This window comes from Lampris incognitus, chromosome 13, assembly GCF_029633865.1.
Source record: "Lampris incognitus isolate fLamInc1 chromosome 13, fLamInc1.hap2, whole genome shotgun sequence".
Taxonomy (NCBI): domain Eukaryota; kingdom Metazoa; phylum Chordata; class Actinopteri; order Lampriformes; family Lampridae; genus Lampris; species Lampris incognitus.
Window position 1 is genome coordinate 6,327,773 of NC_079223.1, and position 23,845 is coordinate 6,351,617.

A 23,845-nucleotide genomic window follows, 5' to 3' on the forward strand; every position below is an offset into this window, starting at 1 on the left:
CACTACTTCAAATACCTAAAATTAGAATCGGGCGTACCAGATCAGGTGCAAATGATCATTTAGAGAAGATCTTGGAGGAACATGTCTTATTCAAAGTGGCAGTAGATAACTTTTTTGCTTTAACTTTTCATTATGATGTAAATGTTGATTGCACAGTTTAATTGCTATGGAATAATGACACCATCGGCATTTCCCTATAAGCCTCACTTTCACTATGTAATTCTGTCTGCTAGTGGGGATGATCTCGCTGGAAAATGAAGGCTCGATTTACGGCACAAAGGAAGTGTCAACCATTGCACAACCAAAATAGGAAGAGGATAGCACTTCTGTTTTCCCCGGTAGCTATCCCCAGTAGAGGAATGGTGGGCGGTGGAACAATCGAAGTAACAGTGGAAACTCTACCCAGCAAGATAAAAAGAAACTGGTTGATGGAAGAGGCAAAGAAGGTGAAGAGGGAGAGTGATATAAACAGAGATAAAACAAAAGTGAACTTAAGACAGGCATTCACTCGATGGAGAGAGCTCCGGTGTTGTATCGAACTCCATTGAGATCTGTTTCCCTCTAGCCAGATGAAAGCATTCATGTGGAAACAGGTTAGCTATCTGTTATGAATAGGTTAAGTTAAGTGTTAGGTTAAGTTGAGGGTTAGTTTAAGGGTTTGGTTAAGGTTAATCAAGCGTCCCGGTGTATTGAACCCTGGCTAAGGGGAAACAACTCTATGGGGAAACAATTTGATACATCACAGAAAGTTGATCAGTTCACCTGGACACAACGTTTACTAAGAGAAACGTTTCATCACTCATCAAAGTGACCTCTTCAGTCTCAACTGACTGCAGGTATCGCCACCCTTATATAAAATACAGTGACATAATGACCGAAAACAATGATCCGTTTCGTATGCAAATTGCCATGACCATTAACTAGAGTTACAATGGCCATGTGTACTATTCACAGAGGATTGGGTAATAGTTGCAATCACAGCTTTGTGATCTGGTACTACTTCATTGTACCAGAGGCTGCTTGAGGGTAGTGTGAGACCATCTGTCAGAAGATTGAAGCTCAACCAAAAGTGGACCTTGCAACATGACAATCACCCTAAAAATTCCAGTAAATCCACCAAGGAATGACTGAAAAGAAAGAAATGGAGGTGTTCTGGAATGCCAAGTCAAAGCCCAGCTCTAAATCCCATCGAATGCTGAGGGGATTTGAAACAGGCTGTGCGCGCAAGAAAACCATTCAAACCTCACACAGCTGAAAGAATTCTGCATGGGGGAGTGGGCAAAACTTTCTCCAAGGTGATGTCAGAGACTGGCAGACTGTTTATAAGAAATGCCTACTTGAGGTTCTTTCTGCCAAAGGGGACAATACCAGCTATTAGATCCAAGGGTGTACTTACATTTTCCACATACAAAATTTGCATTTATGTTTATTAGGGTTCAAACCCCGAAGGAGGGAACCCTATTGTTTTCCTCTCAGTTTATTATTTTTCTGCTGCCGAAGCTCAAATTGCCATAAGCTGTAACAAGACATGAAATGGCCCAATAACTGGAATTGATGTGCAAATGCTTCACAAGAAACAGCTGCAATCGGCCAGATGATGGCACTATAATTCACAGTCCCAAAAAATTTTTTTTGGAAAGGCCGATTTGACTTAAAATTTAACATTTGTATCCAGCTGACTGTGCGCTACGAAAACACCAGTTGGACCATAAAAGTCCGCCAGATGGATTTTTTGCTAATTTGCATAAACTGAAAAGCAGTAATGTGACATCTACTTTGAGTTTTGACCAACACCAAATTTGAGTTTTGATCAACACCAAATTTTGTAAGCAGCCTTGGCAAACCGAGATACACAATTCTACTATAAATGAGCAAGATCGGTCCGAAAACACGGCCACCATTGATCAAAAAACTTTAGGGTTTAGCAAAAATTTGGCCATAACTCATTAACTTTTTATTGAATCAAAATGAAACTTTGCCCTTACTATGTATGTTGAGGTGTTCATTGAGCACGTCTGGTGAAGCGCATCACCATTAGGGGACACCACAAATGGGAAAAGTTTATATCTCATAATCGGCTGCATGGATTCGTACAAATTCAGTTAACACGGTCCAAGGTCATAACTAAGTCAATGTACAGATTTTGGTAATGATTACTTAAAGCGGGCGTGGCTTATTGCAACAAAGCTAAATTTCTAGACATTTCACATTCCAAGCTTCAAAAAAATCTAAAAACAAATCGCCTGTATGTCGAGCTAAATTTTTTTCGACGCATCCACTCGTGTGTCAAAAACTTCCTCACTGCGACCTATGGTCAATTCAGAAGTCCGTCATATTTTTCAACATATGCAAAACCAATTAACATTTATATTGCCACAAGTCTTCATTCAGATGCTACCAAAATTGACAGAAGTTCTTTAGATACTAGATATCACATGTTTGAAATGTTGTTCAGATGTGTTGAACAGTGAGTCTGCAGTAATATACAGTGGCTTACGTCATTTGTACGGTGAGTACATTTTCTATTTCATCCAATTTTTTTTCCCGAATAAATTACACCAAAATCTTTTAACAATATACCCAAGAAAAGCAGGCTGATATGCGAGGGGGAACCCCCCCCGTTTTTTTTCTTTTCTTATGAATTGTATGCCCAGCAGTTAAATTGTTGTGAATTTTTTAAGTTTAAACTGACAAAAAGGGCAGACTGGACGCCACAGTGATTCACTATCACCTCTTGAGGTGTAAATTGATATTACAAGACAAGCCAGGCCAAGGCTAGAGTCTTAATCTATAGAACCTTTAAGCTTTTTGGAGTTCTTAGCCTAAGGCATTACTTTGGTTGTATGTGATGAGTTACATAATAAATACAAACTCACTACATAACTTGGTAAAGTTCTTATCAAGTGCTCGGGCACATCTTTAACCCAAACGGGTGCAACGTCATCTATGCCAACAGTAGCTTTGGATTCTGTTGTATGCTCATTCTTCACTTGGTTGGCACCAGCTCGTATTTCAGTCAATACCCGTGTCTATTGAAAGTGCTTCACTGAATATCATTCATTGAATCAGTAATTGATCAGCTATACTTGGAGTCTTCATGTTTATGCATTTAAAACAACAACAAATTGTGAGGATAAACCACTTGATCATCTTTAGCATATAGCAAAAAAATCAAACATACCATGCAGCCTGGATCATTCTAGCTGAAACAGGGCACGAACCGCTTAGCATCATAATAGCACCTTCTATTGCATCACCCTTATTCACTTTTCATAAGACGGTCATTAACTCCAGTCAAAGTATTTACTTTTACTAATTCTTTTTAGAGGAAAATATTAATAAACAGCACTGAATTAGATGTTTTTTGTTTTTTTCATCAATGAGCTCCCCATAGTATTTACTGTATGGTAGACAACATGTTATTTACTATATGGACATCTTCGTTGAATTTGGAATTTTTTTTTCCTGTATACATTGTAATGATGACACAAGTGTGTGATTGGTCTCCTTTCTTAGACAGAGTCAGACTAGCTGAAGTGACTTTGCTGAGCTCGTTACCGCTTGCGGCTTTAATTGGGGTTGATTGAGTTGCTTCCTTCCATTAAGCGCAGAAAGATTTGAACCTGCAAATTGACACGCGGTGATATTTTAAATTGTACAATGGACCACAAAATGTAAATGTTGCATGATATGTGTTATAGCAAATGTATCAATATTGCTGAAATGAAGATCAAGTATCTTTTTGTTGAAATATGTTGAAAAGGTAGAACATTTCCCATGAGGTGTACTTACTCAAGATTCAAGATGCTTTTTGTCACTCCAGTTATATAAGTACAATTGTGTGAAATACTTTGGCTGGGAGGCTCCTTTGCAGAAAAGACATGTAAAAAAAACAATAAATATAAAAATAAAGACATACGAATATAAAAGCAAAATATAAAGGGCAATAGAAGGTTTCATACAATCATTAGTCAGAATATTGTAGAGTATTGCACGGAGAATATCGCAGAATATTGTATAGAGGTTAGATTGCACTTTGTGTGCATCTGTGTGTCTGTGTGTGTATGTTTGTGTGGGGGGTAATGTCTGTATGTGCTTGTTTGTGTTATATATTTAGTAGTCTTATGGCCCGGGGGGAAAAAAACTGTTCCTCGGTCTGCTGGTGGGTTTTGCGACTCCTGTATCTTCTACCAAAGGACATCAGGGAGAACAGGCTGATGTGATAGGTCCTTCATGACCCTCAGGGACTTCCTGAGGCACGACTCCTGCAGGCTGGGCAGCTTACACCCAGTGATGTGCTGGGCAGTGCACACCACCCTCCCCTGAGCCTTGCGGTCCATGGTGGTACAGCTGCCATACCAGGTGGTGAAGCAGCCTGTCAGAAGGCTCTCTGTAGTGCCTTGGTAGAAGTCCCTGAAGGTCTGGGGCCTCAGGCCAAATTTTTTTAGGGGCCTGAAGCCGTGCAGATACAGTTGGTCCTTTTTAACAACAGTGGTGGTGTGGCTAGCCCATGTCAGGTCCTTATGAATGTTAACTCCCAAGTATTGATAGTGACTGCGGGGCGAGTGCCCCCCGCCCCCCGTAATCCACAATGACCTCCTTGGTCTTGGAGACTTTCAGGGAGAGGTGGTTGTCCTGTCCTGGCACCACTGTTTCAGGGCAGTCACCTCATCCCTGTAGGCTGTCTTATCGCTGCAGTAGATTAAACCCACAACTGCTGTGTCATCCACAAACTTTACAGTGGTGTTTGTAGCTTTTGTTGCCACACAGTCATGGGTGTAGAGCGAATACAGGAGTGGGCTGAGGATACAACCCTGTGCGACTCCCATGCTGAGGGTCAGAGGAGAAGAGGTGCAGTTGTCCACTCTCACCACCTGGCAGTCTGTCACAAAGTCAAGGATCCAATCACACAGTGCTGTGTTCAGGCCCAGAACCTTGAGTTTACTGACAAGCCGGCTGTTGAACACTGAGTTATAGTCCACAAACCGCATCCTCACATAGGTGTCCCTCCCTTCCAGGTGCGAGAGGGTGGTGTATAGCAGCGTTTCCCAACTCTGTCCTCAAGGAACCCCTATCCTGCAGATTTTCATTGTAACCCTGCATAGGTAGCCCTGCTTGTGCCTACTCAACCAATCATCTCACAGCACTTAATTATGCAAGGTGTGCAACATCTGACATAATTCATTGCTTATTGGTTAAATAACTACAAACAGGTACCTATTCAGGGTTGCAAAGAAACTGCAGGATAGGGGTCCTTGAGGACTGGGTTGGGAAACACTGGTGTATAGGACATGAGTTGTGGTGTCCTCTGTCCCTCTGGGCAGTATGCAAATTGCAGGGGGTTAAGGTTGGGGGCGGGGGCAGATGAGGGATTTAACCAGCCTCTCAAAACACTTGCTGGTTATGGGGGTGAGAGCTATAGGGTGCCAGTCATTGAGACTGGCCACTTTCTATTGATTGGGAATGGGAACGATGGTGGTGAATATATATGTATAATGTGTGCGTGCGTGCGTGCGTGTGTGTGTGTGTGTATATATAGGGAATGGGAACGATGGTGGTGAATATATATATATAATGTGTGTGGGTGTGTGTGTGTTTGTGTGTGTGTGTGTGTGAGGAATGGGAACAATGGTGGTGAATATATACTTAGCACAAAAAGTAAGGAAATGTGTGTTTGGTAGATGATGTCTTTGTTGCAACAATGCTTCTTGGCAATAAATCTTATACTGTTGGAAAGCCTGTTTATTTCCCTATTAAATGGTGCCACATGTGTAAGGAACATGCATTTGTGGGATGAGCAGCAGCGCTGAGTATGTGGGTTGCGCCCATGAAAAATTTTCCAAATCTTCTCTGCCAATGCCAAACAGCTTATTTTGCTGTTGCTATTGACTCTTGTTTTGAGCTTCTGGTACCCCAGGTGCTGACAATCTGGTGCCTGATATAAGATTTATTGCCAAGAAGCATTGTTGCATTGTTACAACAAAGACATAATCTACCAAACACACATTTCCTTACTTTTTGTGCTAAGTTTATATAATGTGTCTATATATACTCATGTAATAATGTTGTGTTTTTTTTTTTTTGGTCTGTCAGGTTGTGGTTTGATGAATTGATCAACTTGTGGGTGTCGGTGCAGAATCTCCCAGGCTGGGAAGTGGTAAGTGTGTTCATCTTCAGAAAAGCACTGAATTCACATAAATTGCCATTTCTGCTTTAAGTAATCTTTTTTTTTTTTAAATGTCTTTGCAGCATCTGGTTAACCTCTTCGCTCGCCTGGCCAACGATAACATTGGCTACATTGACTGGGACCCTTACATCCCTAAGGTTGGTAACCCACTTTTTTTGCCCAAGTACAACTGTATGGCCTTGTTTGTTTTGGTGTTTGTGGCACATGACTTTCATCTGTGCCTTGACCTTTATGATCAAGGCTAGCAGTGTGGATTTCATGACCATTGAAAACTGCTTCTGGTCAGAGAAACAAACTATCAGATGTCCTTGTTGATCTTCCTCTTGGTCACAGACAGCCAGTGACTTGCGTCATGTTGGTGTGTCCCGCTGAGCAACATCTGTGAACTCCATGCGTCATGAAAACATTAGTGTCTATTACTCATTAGTAGTTTAAATTCACTCCCAGCATGTTCTGTGTTATGAAATTTCATGTGGTTGTGATCAGTCCTGTAAGCTGATACTGTACATCAAAATACTTAAATGATTGGGATTTTTTTGCCTTTCAAATTTTTGGTTAGAAACCATAAACTATTCATACAGAAACTGAAATATTAGACCCCCAATGTTTTGTTGCATTGCAGATTTTTACCAGAATACTGAGAAGTTTGAATCTTCCAGTGGGGACCAGTCAGATGTTGGTCACCCGATATGTAACCAATGCCTATGACATCAGCCATGTGGTCCTTTGGGTGTCATCGCTACTGGTCAGTTTACTGGTCTCTGATAACCTTTTTTGTTACACTTGTCAATTTTTGCTGAAAATTATGAAACTGATTTTCTCAGTCATTCCTACTGTGTTAATTTCAGGGTGGACCTAGCAAGCAAGCCCAAGCACAGCTCAGTGGCCTTTTCAACAGCATTACATCCTTCTTCCACCCATCCAACCATGGTCGATGGTTGGTGAGTCAATTTTTATTTCTTTTGGATGAGTGTGAAATTGAAGTGCGGATTACTCAACTTCTTGGCAAAACAGTTATACATATTTAAATTTGAATAGTGAGGTTCAGGGAGTCATCTTTACACTTGTGCGGCAGAAAACATCTTGTTTTCAGATTGTAGTTTGGCACAAGGGGTACAGTTTGTAAAGATTAGATAAGATTGGCAGTGAGGATATCATCCCGTGATGTGGTCCATAGTTGCTCTCTCCTGTTCGAGCCTGCCTGTTACCGTCGTCATATTTCAAGGAAACTTCCTGAATGCTGTCAGCAGTCCAGGTTTACGTTGGTTGCTGGTTCAGAAATAACAAGAGGACACGTGAGTGAGGCTGCAGCAGTACTATAAAAGGTCACTGGGATCAGGGCCACATGCCTTGCTTTTTTCAGGCACACCCCACACATACATACACATCTCTAGAACTGCAGCACCCTGCCAGCAGACTGTGTCTTCATAGACATATTTTTGTCAGGGGGGGGGGGTTGTTGACTTTATGCTGTTATTCAGAAACTTAGCAGTAGGATCATTATGTGTAAACAGTCTTTCACAACCTGTTCTGTGCAATAAACATCCCCTGAGCCATAGCAAAGATTAAATGAAAACATCATTTAGGTTATCAAAAAAGTTACAAGTTGTATTTCGGATCGAAGTCTACTGGATGATAACCTAAAGGTGTGAGTCGGGGAGGTATGAAAATGTAAATACAAAGTCATAACGTCCAAGGGAGAATGTCAGGTTCTTTGCCTGATGAAATTTTATACATTTAAGCTCGACTGATGTTTGAATGAAAAATTGAAAAGCTGTGGGACCGGACAATATACCAGTAGAAGTCTGGAAATACTTAAGCGATACTCGCATAGAGTTCCTGACTAGACTCTTCAACAACATAATACAGACTGGGAAAATGCCAGATGAATGGAGAAAGAGCATATTGGTACCAATTTACAAGAATAAAGGCGATGCTCAAACTTGCAACAACTACAGAGGGATAAAATCGATGGGACATACAATGAAGTTATGGGAGAGAGTGATTGAAATGAGACTTAGGAAGGAAGTGACTATAGGGAAAGAACAATTTGGATTCATGCCTAGAAGAAGTACCACAGATGCAATTTTTGTACTCAGGACCTTAGCTGAAAAATACATTGAAGGACAGAAAGAATTGCACTGCGTATTTATTGATTTGGAGAAGGCATATGACAGAGTACTGAGAGAGGAGTTGTGGTATTGCCTGAGAGCGACGGGAGTGGCAGAAAACTACTTCAGCATGGTCTTACAGGGACTGTAAGACCATAGTTCAATGTGCATTGGGAACAACAAGTGAGTTTGAAGTAAAGGTAGGACTGCATCAAGGATTGGTGTTGAGCGCTTTCCTGTTTGTGATACTGATGGACAGCCTTACAGTACATCTTAAGAAAGCGCTCGCCACCAGGGACCATGATGTTTGCTGATGACATCGTGCTCGCAAACGAGGACAAGGAAAGGTTGCAGAGAGATGTTGAAGATTGGAGAGAAGCGCTAGAGATCAGAGGACTAAAGATCAGCTGAACAAAGACCGAGTACCTGTGTATAAATAAGCAAGTAGAAAGTCCAGGATTGGCCTTAGGAGTAGAAGATTCAATTTATTGTCATTTAAAAGATGTCCCAGAAGTTAATGAATTCAAGTACTGAGGATCGACAATACAGACAGAAGGCGGTGGTGAGAAGGAAGTCAAGAGAAGGACACAATCTGGGTGGAATTCATGGAAAAAGAATGCCGTTGAAAGTAAAGGGCAAGGTATACAAATCAATGGTTAGGCCTTCCATACTCTATGGTATGGAAGCAGTGACAACAACAGAGAGGCTAGAATCTACATTACAGGTAGCAGAGATGAACATGTGTTGGTCCTTGGAGTGACTAGAAAAGACTGGAAGAGAAATGAAGTGAGAGCTACATTCAAGATCAGAGGAATGGATGAGAAGTTGAGAGAAACAAGCTTGAGATGGTTTGTACATGTACAGAGAGGAGGCATGGACTATATAGGAAAGAAGGTATTGGACCTGGAAATACCTGGCAAAAGAAAAAGAGGAAGACCAAGGAAAAGATGGAGAGACCAGATAGAGGAGGACATGAGAAGGGTTGGACTGCAGGAGAGGGATGTGTCAGACAGAAAGCTATGGAGGGCAAAAATCCACTGTGGTGACCCCTGAGAAATGGGGAACAAGTCGAAAGAAGAAGAAACTCGACTTATGTTTCACTTCATGTCCTCATACAAAGGGAAGTGCAAACCATTCCATGAGGCTGAGATATTATTCAGTTGCTCAAATTGCTGTGTTCACATGGCGTTGGTTTGTGTTTGTTTGTTGTGTGTCTGTGACATCTCCAGAAGCCTCAAACACCACATTCACCCACTCTTTTGTCCAGACTACATGAAGGCACACTGTTTACCTGTGTCACCCCTTTGTCATGCGTTTGTCTTTCTGTCCTTCTGTCCCCATTATCCCCATGATCAGATGAAACTGATGAAGCTGTTGCAACGCCTTCCGGCCAGTGTGGTGCGACGGTTACACCGGGAGCGCTACAGAAAGCCAACGTGGCTAACGCCCATACCGTCCAGCCACAAACTGACAGAGCAAGATATCACAGACTTTGTGCAGAGCATGATGCAGCCGGTGCTTTTGGCCATGTTTAGCAAGACAGGGAGTTTGGACGCAGCCCACGCACTACAAAATCTTGCTCTAATGAGGCCCGAGTTAGTCATTCCACCTGTGCTGGAAAAGTAAGTGCAGGACAGTAAGTAAGCAACATATAGCAAATCACATCCTTTGTTCTGCAAGAACATACGGTGAAAGCAGTCAAACAGTACAAAGTTTGTTGTATTTCTTTCAAAGGACATATCCAGCTATGGAAACTCTAACAGAGCCCCACCAGCTGACAGCCACTCTGAGCTGCATGATTGGAGTGGCACGGAGCCTGGTGTCAGGAGGGCAACGCTACCCTGAGGGTCCCACTCACATGCTGCCCCTCCTCATGAGGGCACTTCCAGGTGTCGACCCCAATGACTTCAGCAAGTGCATGGTAAATTTGGTGGTGGTTGTTGTTTGTATTTTTCCTTGTTATTAGTGTGTATGACTCTGACTTGAACGTTACTCCTGTCCATACAGATAACATTCCAATTCATTGCTACATTTGTGACTCTTGTGCCTTTGGTGGACTGTTCGTTTGCCCTACATGAGAGAACTGACCTGACAGAGGTTTGTCACCACTTTATTCTATTTTTTAATACAATCACAATTGACTTGTTTGATGCTTTTTTTCAGTTACAGAATGTTTTGTGTCTCTGACTTGCAGGTGGAGAGAGAGATGTGTTCTGCTTCAGCAGAGTTCGAAGACTTTGTTCTTCAATTCATGGACAGGTACAGAGAAGGTGGTTGATGGGGGAAAAAAGCTTATCCCAGGCTTTCAGGCTAAATTAAAAGTTTACCAATGCTTTTCATGGCTTTTGAAGAAAAACTGCCTTTTATTGCAGAATTGTCATCTGCCAGGCAGTCGTTTAGTGGGTTTGCCCTACCACCCCAACTTGCCTTCCAAGTTTTGACTGATTGTTTTGTATCTGTTTAGGTGTTTTGCCCTGATAGACAGCAGCACACTGGAGCAGACTCGAGAGGAGACGGAGACGGAAAAGATGACTCATCTTGAAAGTCTGGTAGAGCTTGGCCTGTCCTCAACCTTCAGCACCATTCTCACACAGTGCTCTTTAGATATCTTTAAGGTAAGCCTTTCCCTTCTCTCTTCACACACATTAATTCACACACACATACACACAGATGCTCACAGATCTGTCTCGTTATTTCACAGGTGGCTCTAGAGAAGGTTTTCAACTTTGCCACCACTAACATCTTTGAGACACGTGTGGCTGGGAGAATGGTTGCGGATATGTGCAGAGCTGCCTCCAAGGTTTGCCCTGTCAGACAACACCTGCATAGGTGTTAATGTGTTAAACATTAGTCTTGAAGTCTTAATTTGCTGTGGTCCTCATTCATGTTGTTTTTTCTGCTTTCAGTGTCACCCTGCGGAATCACTCAAGCTTTTTGTGCCACACTGCTGCAATGCCATTAACCAAATAGTTGTCAGTAAGTGCTCAGGAAATAAAATGTTTGAGAAAGAGGTTGGAAAATGACTGAATCCTCAGACCATTCTTGAGTTTGTTCCAAAAAGAGCTCTCTCAATCTCTCCCCCCCCAGATGAAGAAGTGTTGAATGAAGAGGAGCTAGACAAGGAATTGCTGTGGAATCTCCAATTACTGTCTGAGGTAACTCTCTTTACGTTCAAGATCAAACATGGATTATCTTGGGCTCCTTAAGACTTGTAATCTTATTTTTGTTACCGTAACATTTCTGTGCTCCTTTGCCATGCGCACCCCAGGTGACCCGTGTGGATGGTGACAAGATCCTGCCCTACCGCTCTCAGCTGGTCCAGATCCTGCAGCTGACCCTCCATCTTAAGTGTAAGCAGGGCTACAGTCTTGCTTGTAACCTGCTGCACCACATCCTCCGCTCCACCGTCCTCATCTACCCCACAGAGTACTGCAGTGTACCCGGGGGCTTTCAGCAACCCATCACTGACCTACCCATCAAGGTAATAACTCGAGGTTGTTACTTGATTATATAAGAAGGATTTTCCCTTTTATAAGTGTCTCAAGCCGCATTTTTAACCTTGTGATGGACATAGTCATATTTCTTGAAGATATGGTAAATGAATAATGTCTGGCAACTGCACCTTCCCACAAAGGCTGCCGTTTAACTGTCAATTTGTTTTAAGTTATACAAGAACTAAATTGCGTCCCGTTATAGTTTGCACTGGAAATCTGCTTTGACACTGAAAACATGCCTTGTTTTGTAAGTGATCTGTGGATACACACAGTCTTAACAGCTTCATAATCCTATGAAAGAATCCATGTCGGAATCATAGCCTCATTGGCGTTTAGGAATATTGTGCATTTGTCCTTAAACCAGACAAGTTATACAACTCCCTCCTGCTAGTGCCCGACCCTTTTTGATTCATTATCTCCTCCCCTTTAGGGACAGTTAGTGAATGAAAGGGGCCTTTATTCTGATCCCATTATGTCTCCTCCCCACTAGAGGCTTGGAGAGTGGTTGGCTGGGCTGGATTAGTGTCTCTTGCACTGCAGGGCGGATGAGGTGTTGCTGGCTGTTCTCAGAACTGCCAGTATTAGTCAATGCCTGCAGGAAGAGGTCTTTATATTGAGTCAGCCTTTTATTAGCACTCGGTGCTTTCTCCTTCCAGGTTTAGGATTTGGGGTTTGATTCTAGTTGACATTTGGTAGAATTGGCCAGTGAAGTAGCATGATATTAACACATCTCTTATACTACTACTTTCGGCTGCTCCCGTTAGGGGGCGCCACAGCGGATCATCCGTTTCCATCTCTTCCTGTCTTCTGCATCTTCCTCTGTCACACCAGCCACCTGCATGTCCTCCCTCACCACATCCATAAACCTCCTCTTTGGTCTTCCTCTTTTCCTCTTCCCTGGCAGCTCCATATTCAGCATCCTTCTGCCAATATACCCAGCATCTCTCCTCCATACATGTCCAAACCATCTCAGTCTTGCCTCTCTTGCTTTGCAACACATCTCTTATACAGTTTACAGCAATTGATTTTTTTAATTGTGGAAACTACATGTATTTTTATGCTGTTTGCTTTTCAAAAAACCCAACATCACTGTTGAATGAAAACCATATACCTGCAAATGAAGCTATTTTGATTTTGATACATAAATTGAATGTACACTACCGTTCAAAAGTTTGGGATCACCCAAACAATTTTGTGTTTTCCATGAAAAGTCACACTTATTCACCACCATATGTTGTGAAATGAATAGAAAATAGAGTCAAGACATTGACAAGGTTAGAAATAATGATTTGTATTTGAAATAAGATTTTTTTTACATCAAACTTTGCTTTCGTCAAAGAATCCTCCATTTGCAGCAATTACAGCATTGCAGACCTTTGGCATTCTAGCTGTTAATTTGTTGAGGTAATCTGGAGAAATTGCACCCCACGCTTCCAGAAGCAGCTCCCACAAGTTGGATTGGTTGGATGGGCACTTCTTTGAGCAGATTGAGTTTCTGGAGCATCACATTTGTGGGGTCAATTAAACGCTCAAAATGGCCAGAAAAAGAGAACTTTCATCTGAAACTCGACAGTCTATTCTTGTTCTTAGAAATGAAGGCTATTCCATGTGAGAAATTGCTAAGAAATTGAAGATTTCCTACACCGGTGTGTACTACTCCCTTCAGAGGACAGCACAAACAGGCTCTAACCAGAGTAGAAAAAGAAGTGGGAGGCCGCGTTGCACAACTGAGCAAGAAGATAAGTACATTAGAGTCTCTAGTTTGAGAAACAGACGCCTCACAGGTCCCCAACTGGCATCTTCATTAAATAGTACCTGTTAGAGCCTGTTTGTGCTGTCCTCTGAAGGGAGTAGTACACACCGGTGTAGGAAATCTTCAATTTCTTAGCAATTTCTCGCATGGAATAGCCTTCATTTCTAAGAACAAGAATAGACTGTCGAGTTTCAGATGAAAGTTCTCTTTTTCTGGCCATTTTGAGCGTTTAATTGACCCCACAAATGTGATGCTCCAGAAACTCAATCTGCTCAAAGAAGTGCCCATCCAACCAATCCAACTTGTGGGAGCTGCTTCTGGAAGCGTGGGGTGCAATTTCTCCAGATTACCTCAACTAATTAACAGCTAGAATGCCAAAGGTCTGCAATGCTGTAATTGCTGCAAATGGAGGATTCTTTAACGAAAGCAAAGTTTGATGTAAAAAAAATCTTATTTCAAATAAAAATCATTATTTCTAACCTTGTCAATGTCTTGACTCTATTTTCTATTCATTTCACAACATATGGTGGTGAATAAGTGTGACTTTTCATGGAAAACACGAAATTGTTTGGGTGATCCCAAACTTTTGAACGGTAGTGTATGTGTACCCCTTTAAAGCTTGTTAAAGCCTCAGTGTTCTTGGATGTGAAAAATGTTTTACAAAGCCTATGAAAATGTAGTCTTTGGTTACAAAAATGGTGCAATGGTTAAGATTTTTTTCAGTTCCCGTAAATTTAGCCCTTTTGCAGATACTTGGTTTTTCACCCAACATTAAAGATAATTATTACTGTGAATCAGGCTACTTGCAAGCGTGGTGTAACACAACACTACGGGAAGTTTAACCAAGGAGACTAGATTCTATAAGAAGAGATTTCATGTCCTATTAACTCCATTTAGTATTCAGCCACATCTGGTTAAAGACTGGTGAAGGCTGGAATACTTTGCGTAGTCAACTGATTCAACTGATGGAAGACTCATCAATGGTGGATTCAGATGTCAATCACAGGGGTGCAGTTAAGCGCATATTTGTGTGCCATCCTAAACCTCCAAATGTACATGCTCTAAAGAATCACTTCCTGGTTTAACCTGACATTCATAATTGTTTAGCGATCAGAACATTTCATTTTGTTGGGGTTTGTCAAACATTTTTGCCTGGTTTGCTTCCTTTACTTTGTTTTGTTGTCTTACCAAAGCAACTGTTGAGCTTTCCCTAACCTTCTGTTACACCATGCTTGCAAGTAGTCAGTTTAACTTTGGCAATTATTGTCGTTGTTGGGTGAATACCATGTATCTGTAAAGGAGCTAACGTTACAGGAAGTGGAAAAATCATTACCGTTTAACCATTTTGTAACCAAACATTACATTTTCACTGGCTTTGTAAAACACTTTTAATTTGTCTTGGAACATTGAGTCATTCACAAGCCTTAAAGAGGGGGTACATATTTGTAATAGAAAATTGCCAAATTTTCGGACAGTGAAGTAACGTTCTTTAAAGAGCATGTGATATGAAAATACAAGTAGTCATTCTGCCACAAGTCAACTTAAAACTCAGTGGAACTTTGAACTGTCTGGAATGTAAATCGATCATTGAAATTAATAGTGAATTTGAAACACAACATTTTGTTGCCGCTATGTTATAAGACCTCCACCATGGTCCGGTGAACACCACCTTTACAGAATGTGTTAGATCTGCACTGTCAACAGTGCTGCATTTCTCCTTCATGGATTTATTGTGAGGAAAAAATTGCATTCCGAGGAAGAAAATAATAAGCAATCAGCGAGCTACAGATTATTCTTTTTAAAAACGTGTAACTAGACAACAGTGAAACTTTTGTTGCACATGTTTTCCTTTTCAGTGAAAATGAAAACTTTTTTTTTTCATATTTCACTGTTGATAGACTGATAGGTGGGCATTTATTCATGATTAGGGGGTGGCCTGCCCACTAATGGCTATGGTAGGTAAAACACTAGTAACATAAGGAATTTTACCAAATTGTGGTATTAGGGCAGTATGATGTTTTTCAACTTGTATGATTTATGTGTGGTGTGCATATCCTGTGCAGGATTGGGGTCGGCCCGGCGACCTCTGGAAACTAGATATCCAATGGCATGTGCCTTGTGTGGAGGAAACCTCTTTCGCTTTTTATGTTCTGGACCTCATCCTGCAGCCAGAGCTCCAGCGTCTTCAGAGATTTGCCAAAGGGGAGCAGGACATGAGCAGGTGAGGCAGAACAAAGCTATTGCTGACAGAAACGAGATTTCTGTCAGCAATACTCTGATAGAAACAAAATTCTCTTTTCTGAATGGTTGCTGGAATTTGGCTGCATCCAGCCCAGCTATTCTGTTTAGTTATGTGATGCATGTGTAGATTAGGGGTTGTCTGTAATTGCTTTTTTTTTTTTTATGTAGAGATGATGTCCTGCAGAGCCTGTCCATTGTTCAGCATTGTCTTTTAGGAGCTGGGAGTCTGATGCCTCCCCTGAAAGGAGAGCCAATCCCTGAACTGTAAGTAGATGCATTTACATGTTTATTTTCTCTCTATCCATATTAATCACAGTACAACTTGCATTAAAAAAATACTGTAAAAAGCCACAATAAATGGCTCATGTCATTTCTCAAACCTCTGAGAGTTCAGTATTCATTTGTTAAATCGAATCCCTTGATTGTGGCCAGTAGGGCCGTAACTTTCCGACGGCACAATGTTAACAAAACGTAATTTAAAAAAGATGCTCTGTCATTTATCAAATCATCTATAACCATTTTATTTTATGGTGTTCTTTTTTTTCCAGAACTCTTTATTGGTGTTTGTCAGCATTGTAAACAGTAGTTTCTCCAATTGTTTCAACCTGTTTTTAAATATACATAAAACATTTTTTAAAAATTGTATATAAACTATGTATATGGCAAAACAGCAGTTGCAAACATATACATACATACATACATACACTACCGTTCAAAAGTTTGGGATCACCCAAACAATTTTGTGTTTTCCATGAAAAGTCACACTTATTCACCACCATATGTTGTGAAATGAATAGAAAATAGAGTCAAGACATTGACAAGGTTAGAAATAATGATTTGTATTTGAAATAAGATTTTTTTTACATCAAACTTTGCTTTCGTCAAAGAATCCTCCATTTGCAGCAATTACAGCATTGCAGACCTTTGGCATTCTAGCTGTTAATTTGTTGAGGTAATCTGGAGAAATTGCACCCCACGCTTCCAGAAGCAGCTCCCACAAGTTGGATTGGTTGGATGGGCACTTCTTTGAGCAGATTGAGTTTCTGGAGCATCACATTTGTGGGGTCAATTAAACGCTCAAAATGGCCAGAAAAAGAGAACTTTCATCTGAAACTCGACAGTCTATTCTTGTTCTTAGAAATGAAGGCTATTCCATGCGAGAAATTGCTAAGAAATTGAAGATTTCCTACACCGGTGTGTACTACTCCCTTCAGAGGACAGCACAAACAGGCTCTAACCAGAGTAGAAAAAGAAGTGGGTGGCCGCGTTGCACAACTGAGCAAGAAGATAAGTACATTAGAGTCTCTAGTTTGAGAAACAGACGCCGCACAGGTCCCCAACTGGCATCTTCATTAAATAGTACCTGTTAGAGCCTGTTTGTGCTGTCCTCTGAAGGGAGTAGTACACACCGGTGTAGGAAATCTTCAATTTCTTAGCAATTTCTCGCATGGAATAGCCTTCATTTCTAAGAACAAGAATAGACTGTCGAGTTTCAGATGAAAGTTCTCTTTTTCTGACCATTTTGAGCGTTTATTTGACCCCACAAATGTGATGCTCTAGAAACTCAATCTGCTCAAAGAAGTGCCCATCCAACCAATCCAACTTGTGGGAGCTGCTTCTGGAAGCGTGGGGTGCAATTTCTCCAGATTACCTCAACAAATTAACAGCTAGAATGCCAAAGGTCTGCAATGCTGTAATTGCTGCAAATGGAGGATTCTTTGACGAAAGCAAAGTTTGATGTAAAAAAAATCTTATTTCAAATACAAATCATTATTTCTAACCTTGTCAATGTCTTGACTCTATTTTCTATTCATTTCACAACATATGGTGGTGAATAAGTGTGACTTTTCATGGAAAACACAAAATTGTTTGGGTGATCCCAAACTTTTGAACGGTAGTGTATATAAAAAAATTGTGGGTAGTAAAAGAAAAAATATACGCACCCCCCCGTTAGTGCTACAGATAAGTCTTGAGTATTCAAAGGAGCAAAATTACAAGGAAAAATAATAACCAACAGCCAACTTCACCGATGTACACTCTGTAACTGCAATGTCTCTATATGGTCAAAAAAGGGTTGCCATATTTTGAAAAATTTTGCCGTAGACCCAGTTTGGAACTCTGCAGTTATTGAGTCAACAGAGTGTTGGCAACTTTTACGCACTATGTGCCTAAAAATCTGGTAGAAAGCCTTCCCAGAAGAGTGGAAGCTGTTATAGCTGCAAAGGGGGGACCAACTCTATATTAATGCCTATGTATTTAGAATGGGATGTCATAAAAGATCCTGTAGGTGTAATGGCCAGGTGTCCCAATACTTTTGTCCATATATGGTGTGTGTGTGTGTGTGTGTGTGTGTGTGTGTGTGTGTGTGTGTGTGTGTGTGTGTGTGTGTATATCCATTCATTAACCAAACCACTTATCCTACTCAGGGTCACGGGATGCTGGAGCATAGATATAGTTATATCAGGCTTGGAAAGAAAGGAGCAAATCAGCTGCGTAAAGTGATACCCTCTGCCCAATGCCATCCCTGATCACACCTGTGATGTGAGGGTTAGATCTGAACGCAGTAGCGAGGGGCTCAATGGCTATGGCAAAGAGCATAGGGGACATCGGGAATCCCTGTCTCGTTTCCCTAAAGAAGTGGAAGTAGTCCGAGTGGTTGTTGTTCATTCTGACAGATGCAAGTGGAGAGGAGTACAATATATATTTTTTTAAATTTATTTCTGATTTTTCCCCTTTTCTCCCAATTTAGTGGCCAATCGCTCCCTATTCTAATTCAAACACCCACCCTCATACAGTATGCGTTCGCCAACTGCATCTCTCCAGCCGGCAGTCTCGAAGAATCCTGGCCGATCCACTGCTTTTTCCAACACACCCAAAGACGCATTCAAGTGACGAACACAAGCTGACTCTGCCCCCCTCCCAAAGACAGCGTTGCCAATTTTTGCTGCTTCATTGAATCTGGCCATAGTCGGATCTGACGAGACCGAGGCGCAAACCCCGGTCCCTAGTGGGCAACTGCATCTACACAAAGCCGATGCTTAGACCGCTACACCACCGTGGAGCCCAGGTGTACAATAATTTGACCCAAGCAATAAACCTCTCGCTAAAGCCGAATTTCTCCAAAACATGGAAAAGATGGTCCCACTCCACTCTATCGAAAGCCTTCTCGGCATCTAAAGAGATTACAATTTCAGGGTCCTTTGGGTTTGAGGGATTGTACGTAACATTAAATAAGCATATTAGAAAAAGCATGTCTACTTTTAATGAAGCCTGTCTGGTCAGGGGAAATTACAGGTGGCAGGACCGTTTTCAAATGTATAGCCAGTAGCTTAGCTTGTATTTTATAGTCCACGTTAAGTAATGAAATCAGGCAGTAGGATCTGCAGGAAAGGGGATATTTAGTCTTTTTTGGTATTAATGAAATGGAGGCCTGTGACAAGGATGGAGGGAGAGAGGGGGTGTTCAATGAGTAAATGTAATGATTATTATTATTATGATAAACCTGGCCCGCATGCCGCTAATTTGGGTTCAGGTTTCTAGAGGTTATATAAGCCCCCTTGGTTTTTTGAAAAATAAGTATTGCAAAGACCAGTTTAAATTACAGTCACCATTTGAACGAAATGAAGCAAAGGGCTCCCCTACACCCCTTTCCAATTGCAACCCTTCTCAATTGTTTAACTGGGCTGTCACGTTAAATCTACTCTTTTCCCCAGGGTCCACAGTATGGTGAATCTAGATGAGACCACCCTCTATACAGGAATTGAGTATGGTAAGTGTTTGCTTGTGGAGCTTTTGAATAGTCTCTCCATATTTGTGTATGCAGGTTTATAGTATGTTCCGCTGTACACTCTGTAATTCTATCTCTGCAGATGAGTCCAGAGAGAACTACAGAGACGCCATCTGTAGTGTGATGAGACAGCTGCTGCGTAAGTGTCCTTTAATCATGTTAAAGCTTAATATTATAAACTCAGTCATGCCATCGTTTGCAAATACTACACCCTCAACCAATTTCTACTCCCATTGAGCTTTTCTGACTAGCTTTAAAAAACTCTTGTAGAACAAAAAAAAAAAAGCCGTGTCCCGCTATTATTCACATTGTCTGTGTTCCTCTCTTTCAAGATTATATTTTGGAGCACTCGGAGGATGATACCAAGTCTCTCTTCTCCATAATCAAGGTAGGTAAAAATATAAATGCAAAGCGTTGCGATATATTTCTGTCAAGTCATGAATGCTCTTAATTAGAAGTGATCAATATTCATTTTTCAAGGTGACAGTGGTTCACGTTCACTTTAGAGTTGGGTCCGATCCAATATCAGTATCAGGTGCCGATATTGATGTAATTCACTCATCGGATATTTGACTGACGTTACTAGGGATGGTTACCGAAACCCAGTACTAAACATACCAGGGCTAGATTATTAAAGACCGTAGTGTTGATAAGCCCCGATGTTAGCGGTTCTGCTATCGGTATTGGAGAAATTAAGAAACTAAATTTCTTATTAATTTAGGCTACATAAACGTTATTTTACCTTTTGTCTCACCAACTCCATTTCTAATTTGCAATAAGATGAAGACATTTGTCTATGAAGCATTTTCGCTATTCCCAATCCAGCAGAGACATCTCTCTCTCGGAGTCTGTCGCATGTGCGAGCCGAGGGGCATTGCCAGTCTCTGCCTCTCTCAGACGCACACGTGTGTGCGCACGCACATACACACACACACACAGCCTGCTGTAAGTGACATTGGCAGTGAGAACTAAACAGTCAAAAGTCTCGTTATACTTCACTGAGTCGATGCTGACAATGCTCGTTGCCACAAGTGCAATAAGTCTTTTGCATCTAAGGGCAGAAACACAAGCCATCTTTCAAAACATCTAGCGAAAGTTCATCAGATACAGGCGGATAAATACAGTTTTCGACTGCCTAGCTCGTAGTTCATCTCTCGTTGCCCCATCCACCTTAGGTATGTTATGTATGCTATCAGCCTAGAGACAATACGGAGTTAACTAAATTGTACAAACATTGAGTTAATGATTAAAAGTAACAATTTGTCCAGATATGAGAAAATAAAGCAATTTTAATTATGTTCTTAATTTGTTTTGGGTTTGTTTTTTTTTCTCCTCTTAAAGCAAAAAGAAGAACCAATAAGAGTTACGTTAAAGTGCTGGATCGATAAGCCGTATCGACAAGAGTAGTAGTACTGTTAAAATCTTAACGATATCCATCCCTAGATGTTACCAATCTGCGACTGATCCAGATTCCATGGTCTGATGTTTTTAATTATGCAATTTTAAGCCCATAGCCAAAATATGTAGGTTAAGGTAGTATGAAGTGTTTTGAGTGTGGAGATGTGGGACACAAGCTCTTCGCATGCCTGCATAGAGAGCGGGAAGTGGAGGATGCGGAAGCTGATGACCAGGTGGCTGAAACGGGAGGGGGGGATAGCAAGGAGGCGGTGGGGAGTAACGAGGCCGATGGCCATGGGGGGGAAAAATTAAACCCCACAAATTGTAAACCTGGAGTCTCCTAAACTTCATGGTAATTTGGAGAAAGATAACATGGTTGTAGATGGTGTAGTAACTGTATCGGAGGGACCCAGTATGCGTGGAGTTAGTGGCGCTGCTGCATGCATAACCTCCCTGGCAGCTGCTGCAGCTGAGCCCAGGTAGGAGGCGCAGAGTGACAGGAAGGAGGCGGCGGATCCGCCTGTGACGACAATAATAATAAACTTTGTTTAGCACTTTTCTAAACAGGGTTACAAAGTGCTACACAGAACAGGATAAAACAGTTAAAAATTATCCACAAAAAAAAAACCATTGTAAGAGAATAAATTAAAAAGCACGAACAAATAAAACCATAAGATAAGAGCAAAAGGGAAAAGAGCAATTTGTTAATTGAAACAATTACAAAAATAAGTAAAAATAAAAACAAATATCAAACATTTGTAAAAGCTTTCGTAAAAAGTCCAGCCCCCCACCTTTCTCCCCATTTGTATCCGGCCAGTTACCCCACTCTTCTGAGCCATCATGGTCACTGCTCCACCCCATCTGCCGATCCGGGGAGGGCTGCAGACTACCACATGCCTTCTTCCATACATGTGGAGTCGCCAGCTGCTTCTTTTCACCTGACAATGAGGAGTTTCACTAGGGGGCGTAGCACGTGGGAGGATCACGCTATTTCCCCCAGCCCCCCCCCCCCCCCCGAACAGGCGCCCCAACCGACCAGTAGAGGCGCTAGTGCAGCGACCAGGACACATGCCCACATCTGGCTTCCCACCCGCAGACGCGGCCAATTGTAGGGACGCCAGAGGTCACACAGGGATTCGAACCGGCGAGCCCCGTGTTGGTAGGCAATGGAATAGACCACACGTCACCCAGACGCCCCAGTAACTCTAGTTAATGGTCACGGCAATTTGCATATGAAACCAATCGTTTTCGGTTGTTATGCCACCGTATTGTTTATAAGGGTGGGGGGGGTACCTGCAGTCAGTTGAGACTGAAGAGGTCACTTATATGAGTGATGAAATGTTTCTCTCAGTAAATGTTGTGTCCAGATGAACTGATTCAACTTTCTGTGATTTTCTTACTTGAATTACTGAGCATGCATAAAAAAATGCGTCTGTAGTTCACTTCTAACAGTACACATCTTTTCACAGATTATCAGTGACCTGTTGCACTTCAAAGGCTCTCACAAACATGAGTTTGACTCCCGCTGGAAGAGCTTCAACCTTGTGAAGAAATCCATGGAGAACCGAGTGAGGCATCATTCTGTTTAACCATAATTTACTCGGGGAATGTGTTTGAACAGCGTGCCTGTTTGTTTTAATCACTTTAAATGAATTTATATAAACATATTGAGACCTACCTTTTTGTTTAGTCTGATAGGCAAACCAGAGTTGTGTAATATCCTCCATTTATATTTGCAGCTTCATGGCAAAAAGAAGCACATCAGAGCCCTGCTCATAGACAGGGTCATGCTGCAGCACGAGGTAAAAAGATCTGTTCTTAATGAAACTATTTTCCTGGTGTGATCATTGTAATCTTTCCTGCCTTTAACATTGAATTTCTTATCAGCTCCGCAAACTGACAGTGGAAGGTTGTCAGTACAGGAGCATTCACCAGGAGCTAATGAGAGATCTGCTGAGGCTGTCCACAAGCACCTATAGTCAGGTGAGAAACACTTAACATCAGTTACTAATACATTTATGATGCACATTTACTGTCCCCAGGTTTATCATGCTTTAGTACCTTACAAATTGAAGAGATTATTGTTTGACTTCTGTCGTAAAGGTGTTTCATTTAAGACCCATGTATTATCCATCAGGTGCGCAGCAGAGCTCAAAATGTTTTATTCACTGCCCTGGGAACCTACAACTTCTGCTGCAGAGATCTGATCCCCCATGTCCTACAGTTTCTCAATCCAGACTCCAGGAGTGTCACACAGCAGCAATTCAAAGTATGACAGCCCTGTCTAGCATGCCTGCGCCTTGCTTTGTTGCATTTAAAACACTCCCATGGATCATAACAACTTCCAAATAACACTTTGGAGAACTGCTTCTACAGGGTGCCTTGTACTGTCTTCTGGGGAATCACAGTGGAGTCTGCCTGGCCAACCTGCATGACTGGGAGTGCATTTCTCTTACGTGGCCTGCCGTCGTGCGCTCTGGCCTCAGCTCAGCCATGTCCTTGGAGAAGCCCTCCATTGTACGCCTCTTTGATGACCTTGCAGACAAAATCCATCGCCAGTATGAGACCATTGGCATTGACTTCTCTGTAAGCATAGCAACACCCAGAACATCTTCACAAATGAATCATAGTCAAAGACCCCTTTGACACAATAATCTAGAACAGTTGGAGTGTTCTTCTTAAACCACAGTATACAAGGCTAGCTTTGTTGATGGGATAAGCAACTCGAGTGTCATGATGGAATAGCTGCTATTGCTCAATAATTCCCAGCCAATTTTGAAGCTAATTTATGGAAGTTCTTTTAATGGACAGTAGGGAGGCAAAACACTCCAATGGGAGGCATTATAGTGTTGGATTGTGTCGTCAGAGTTTAAC

The 23,845-nt window shown here is 41.7% G+C and overlaps 1 protein-coding gene across 1 annotated transcript in view; it reads left to right on the top strand.

Annotated features, from left to right (window-relative positions):
- Positions 1–23,845, top strand: part of psme4a (proteasome activator subunit 4a) — a 45,313-nt gene that overhangs the window by 8,793 nt on the left and 12,675 nt on the right. The window contains exons 6-28 of the mRNA XM_056291688.1: positions 6,094–6,157; positions 6,250–6,324; positions 6,810–6,932; positions 7,036–7,128; positions 9,655–9,920; positions 10,033–10,219; positions 10,306–10,395; positions 10,493–10,557; positions 10,763–10,913; positions 11,000–11,098; positions 11,205–11,274; positions 11,386–11,453; positions 11,567–11,779; positions 15,609–15,766; positions 15,955–16,050; positions 19,500–19,555; positions 19,656–19,712; positions 19,906–19,961; positions 22,441–22,539; positions 22,711–22,773; positions 22,859–22,954; positions 23,109–23,240; positions 23,348–23,557. Of these exons, the coding sequence (XP_056147663.1) occupies positions 6,094–6,157; positions 6,250–6,324; positions 6,810–6,932; positions 7,036–7,128; positions 9,655–9,920; positions 10,033–10,219; positions 10,306–10,395; positions 10,493–10,557; positions 10,763–10,913; positions 11,000–11,098; positions 11,205–11,274; positions 11,386–11,453; positions 11,567–11,779; positions 15,609–15,766; positions 15,955–16,050; positions 19,500–19,555; positions 19,656–19,712; positions 19,906–19,961; positions 22,441–22,539; positions 22,711–22,773; positions 22,859–22,954; positions 23,109–23,240; positions 23,348–23,557 (2,587 nt within the window). The remainder of the gene's footprint in view (positions 1–6,093; positions 6,158–6,249; positions 6,325–6,809; positions 6,933–7,035; positions 7,129–9,654; positions 9,921–10,032; positions 10,220–10,305; positions 10,396–10,492; positions 10,558–10,762; positions 10,914–10,999; positions 11,099–11,204; positions 11,275–11,385; positions 11,454–11,566; positions 11,780–15,608; positions 15,767–15,954; positions 16,051–19,499; positions 19,556–19,655; positions 19,713–19,905; positions 19,962–22,440; positions 22,540–22,710; positions 22,774–22,858; positions 22,955–23,108; positions 23,241–23,347; positions 23,558–23,845) is intronic.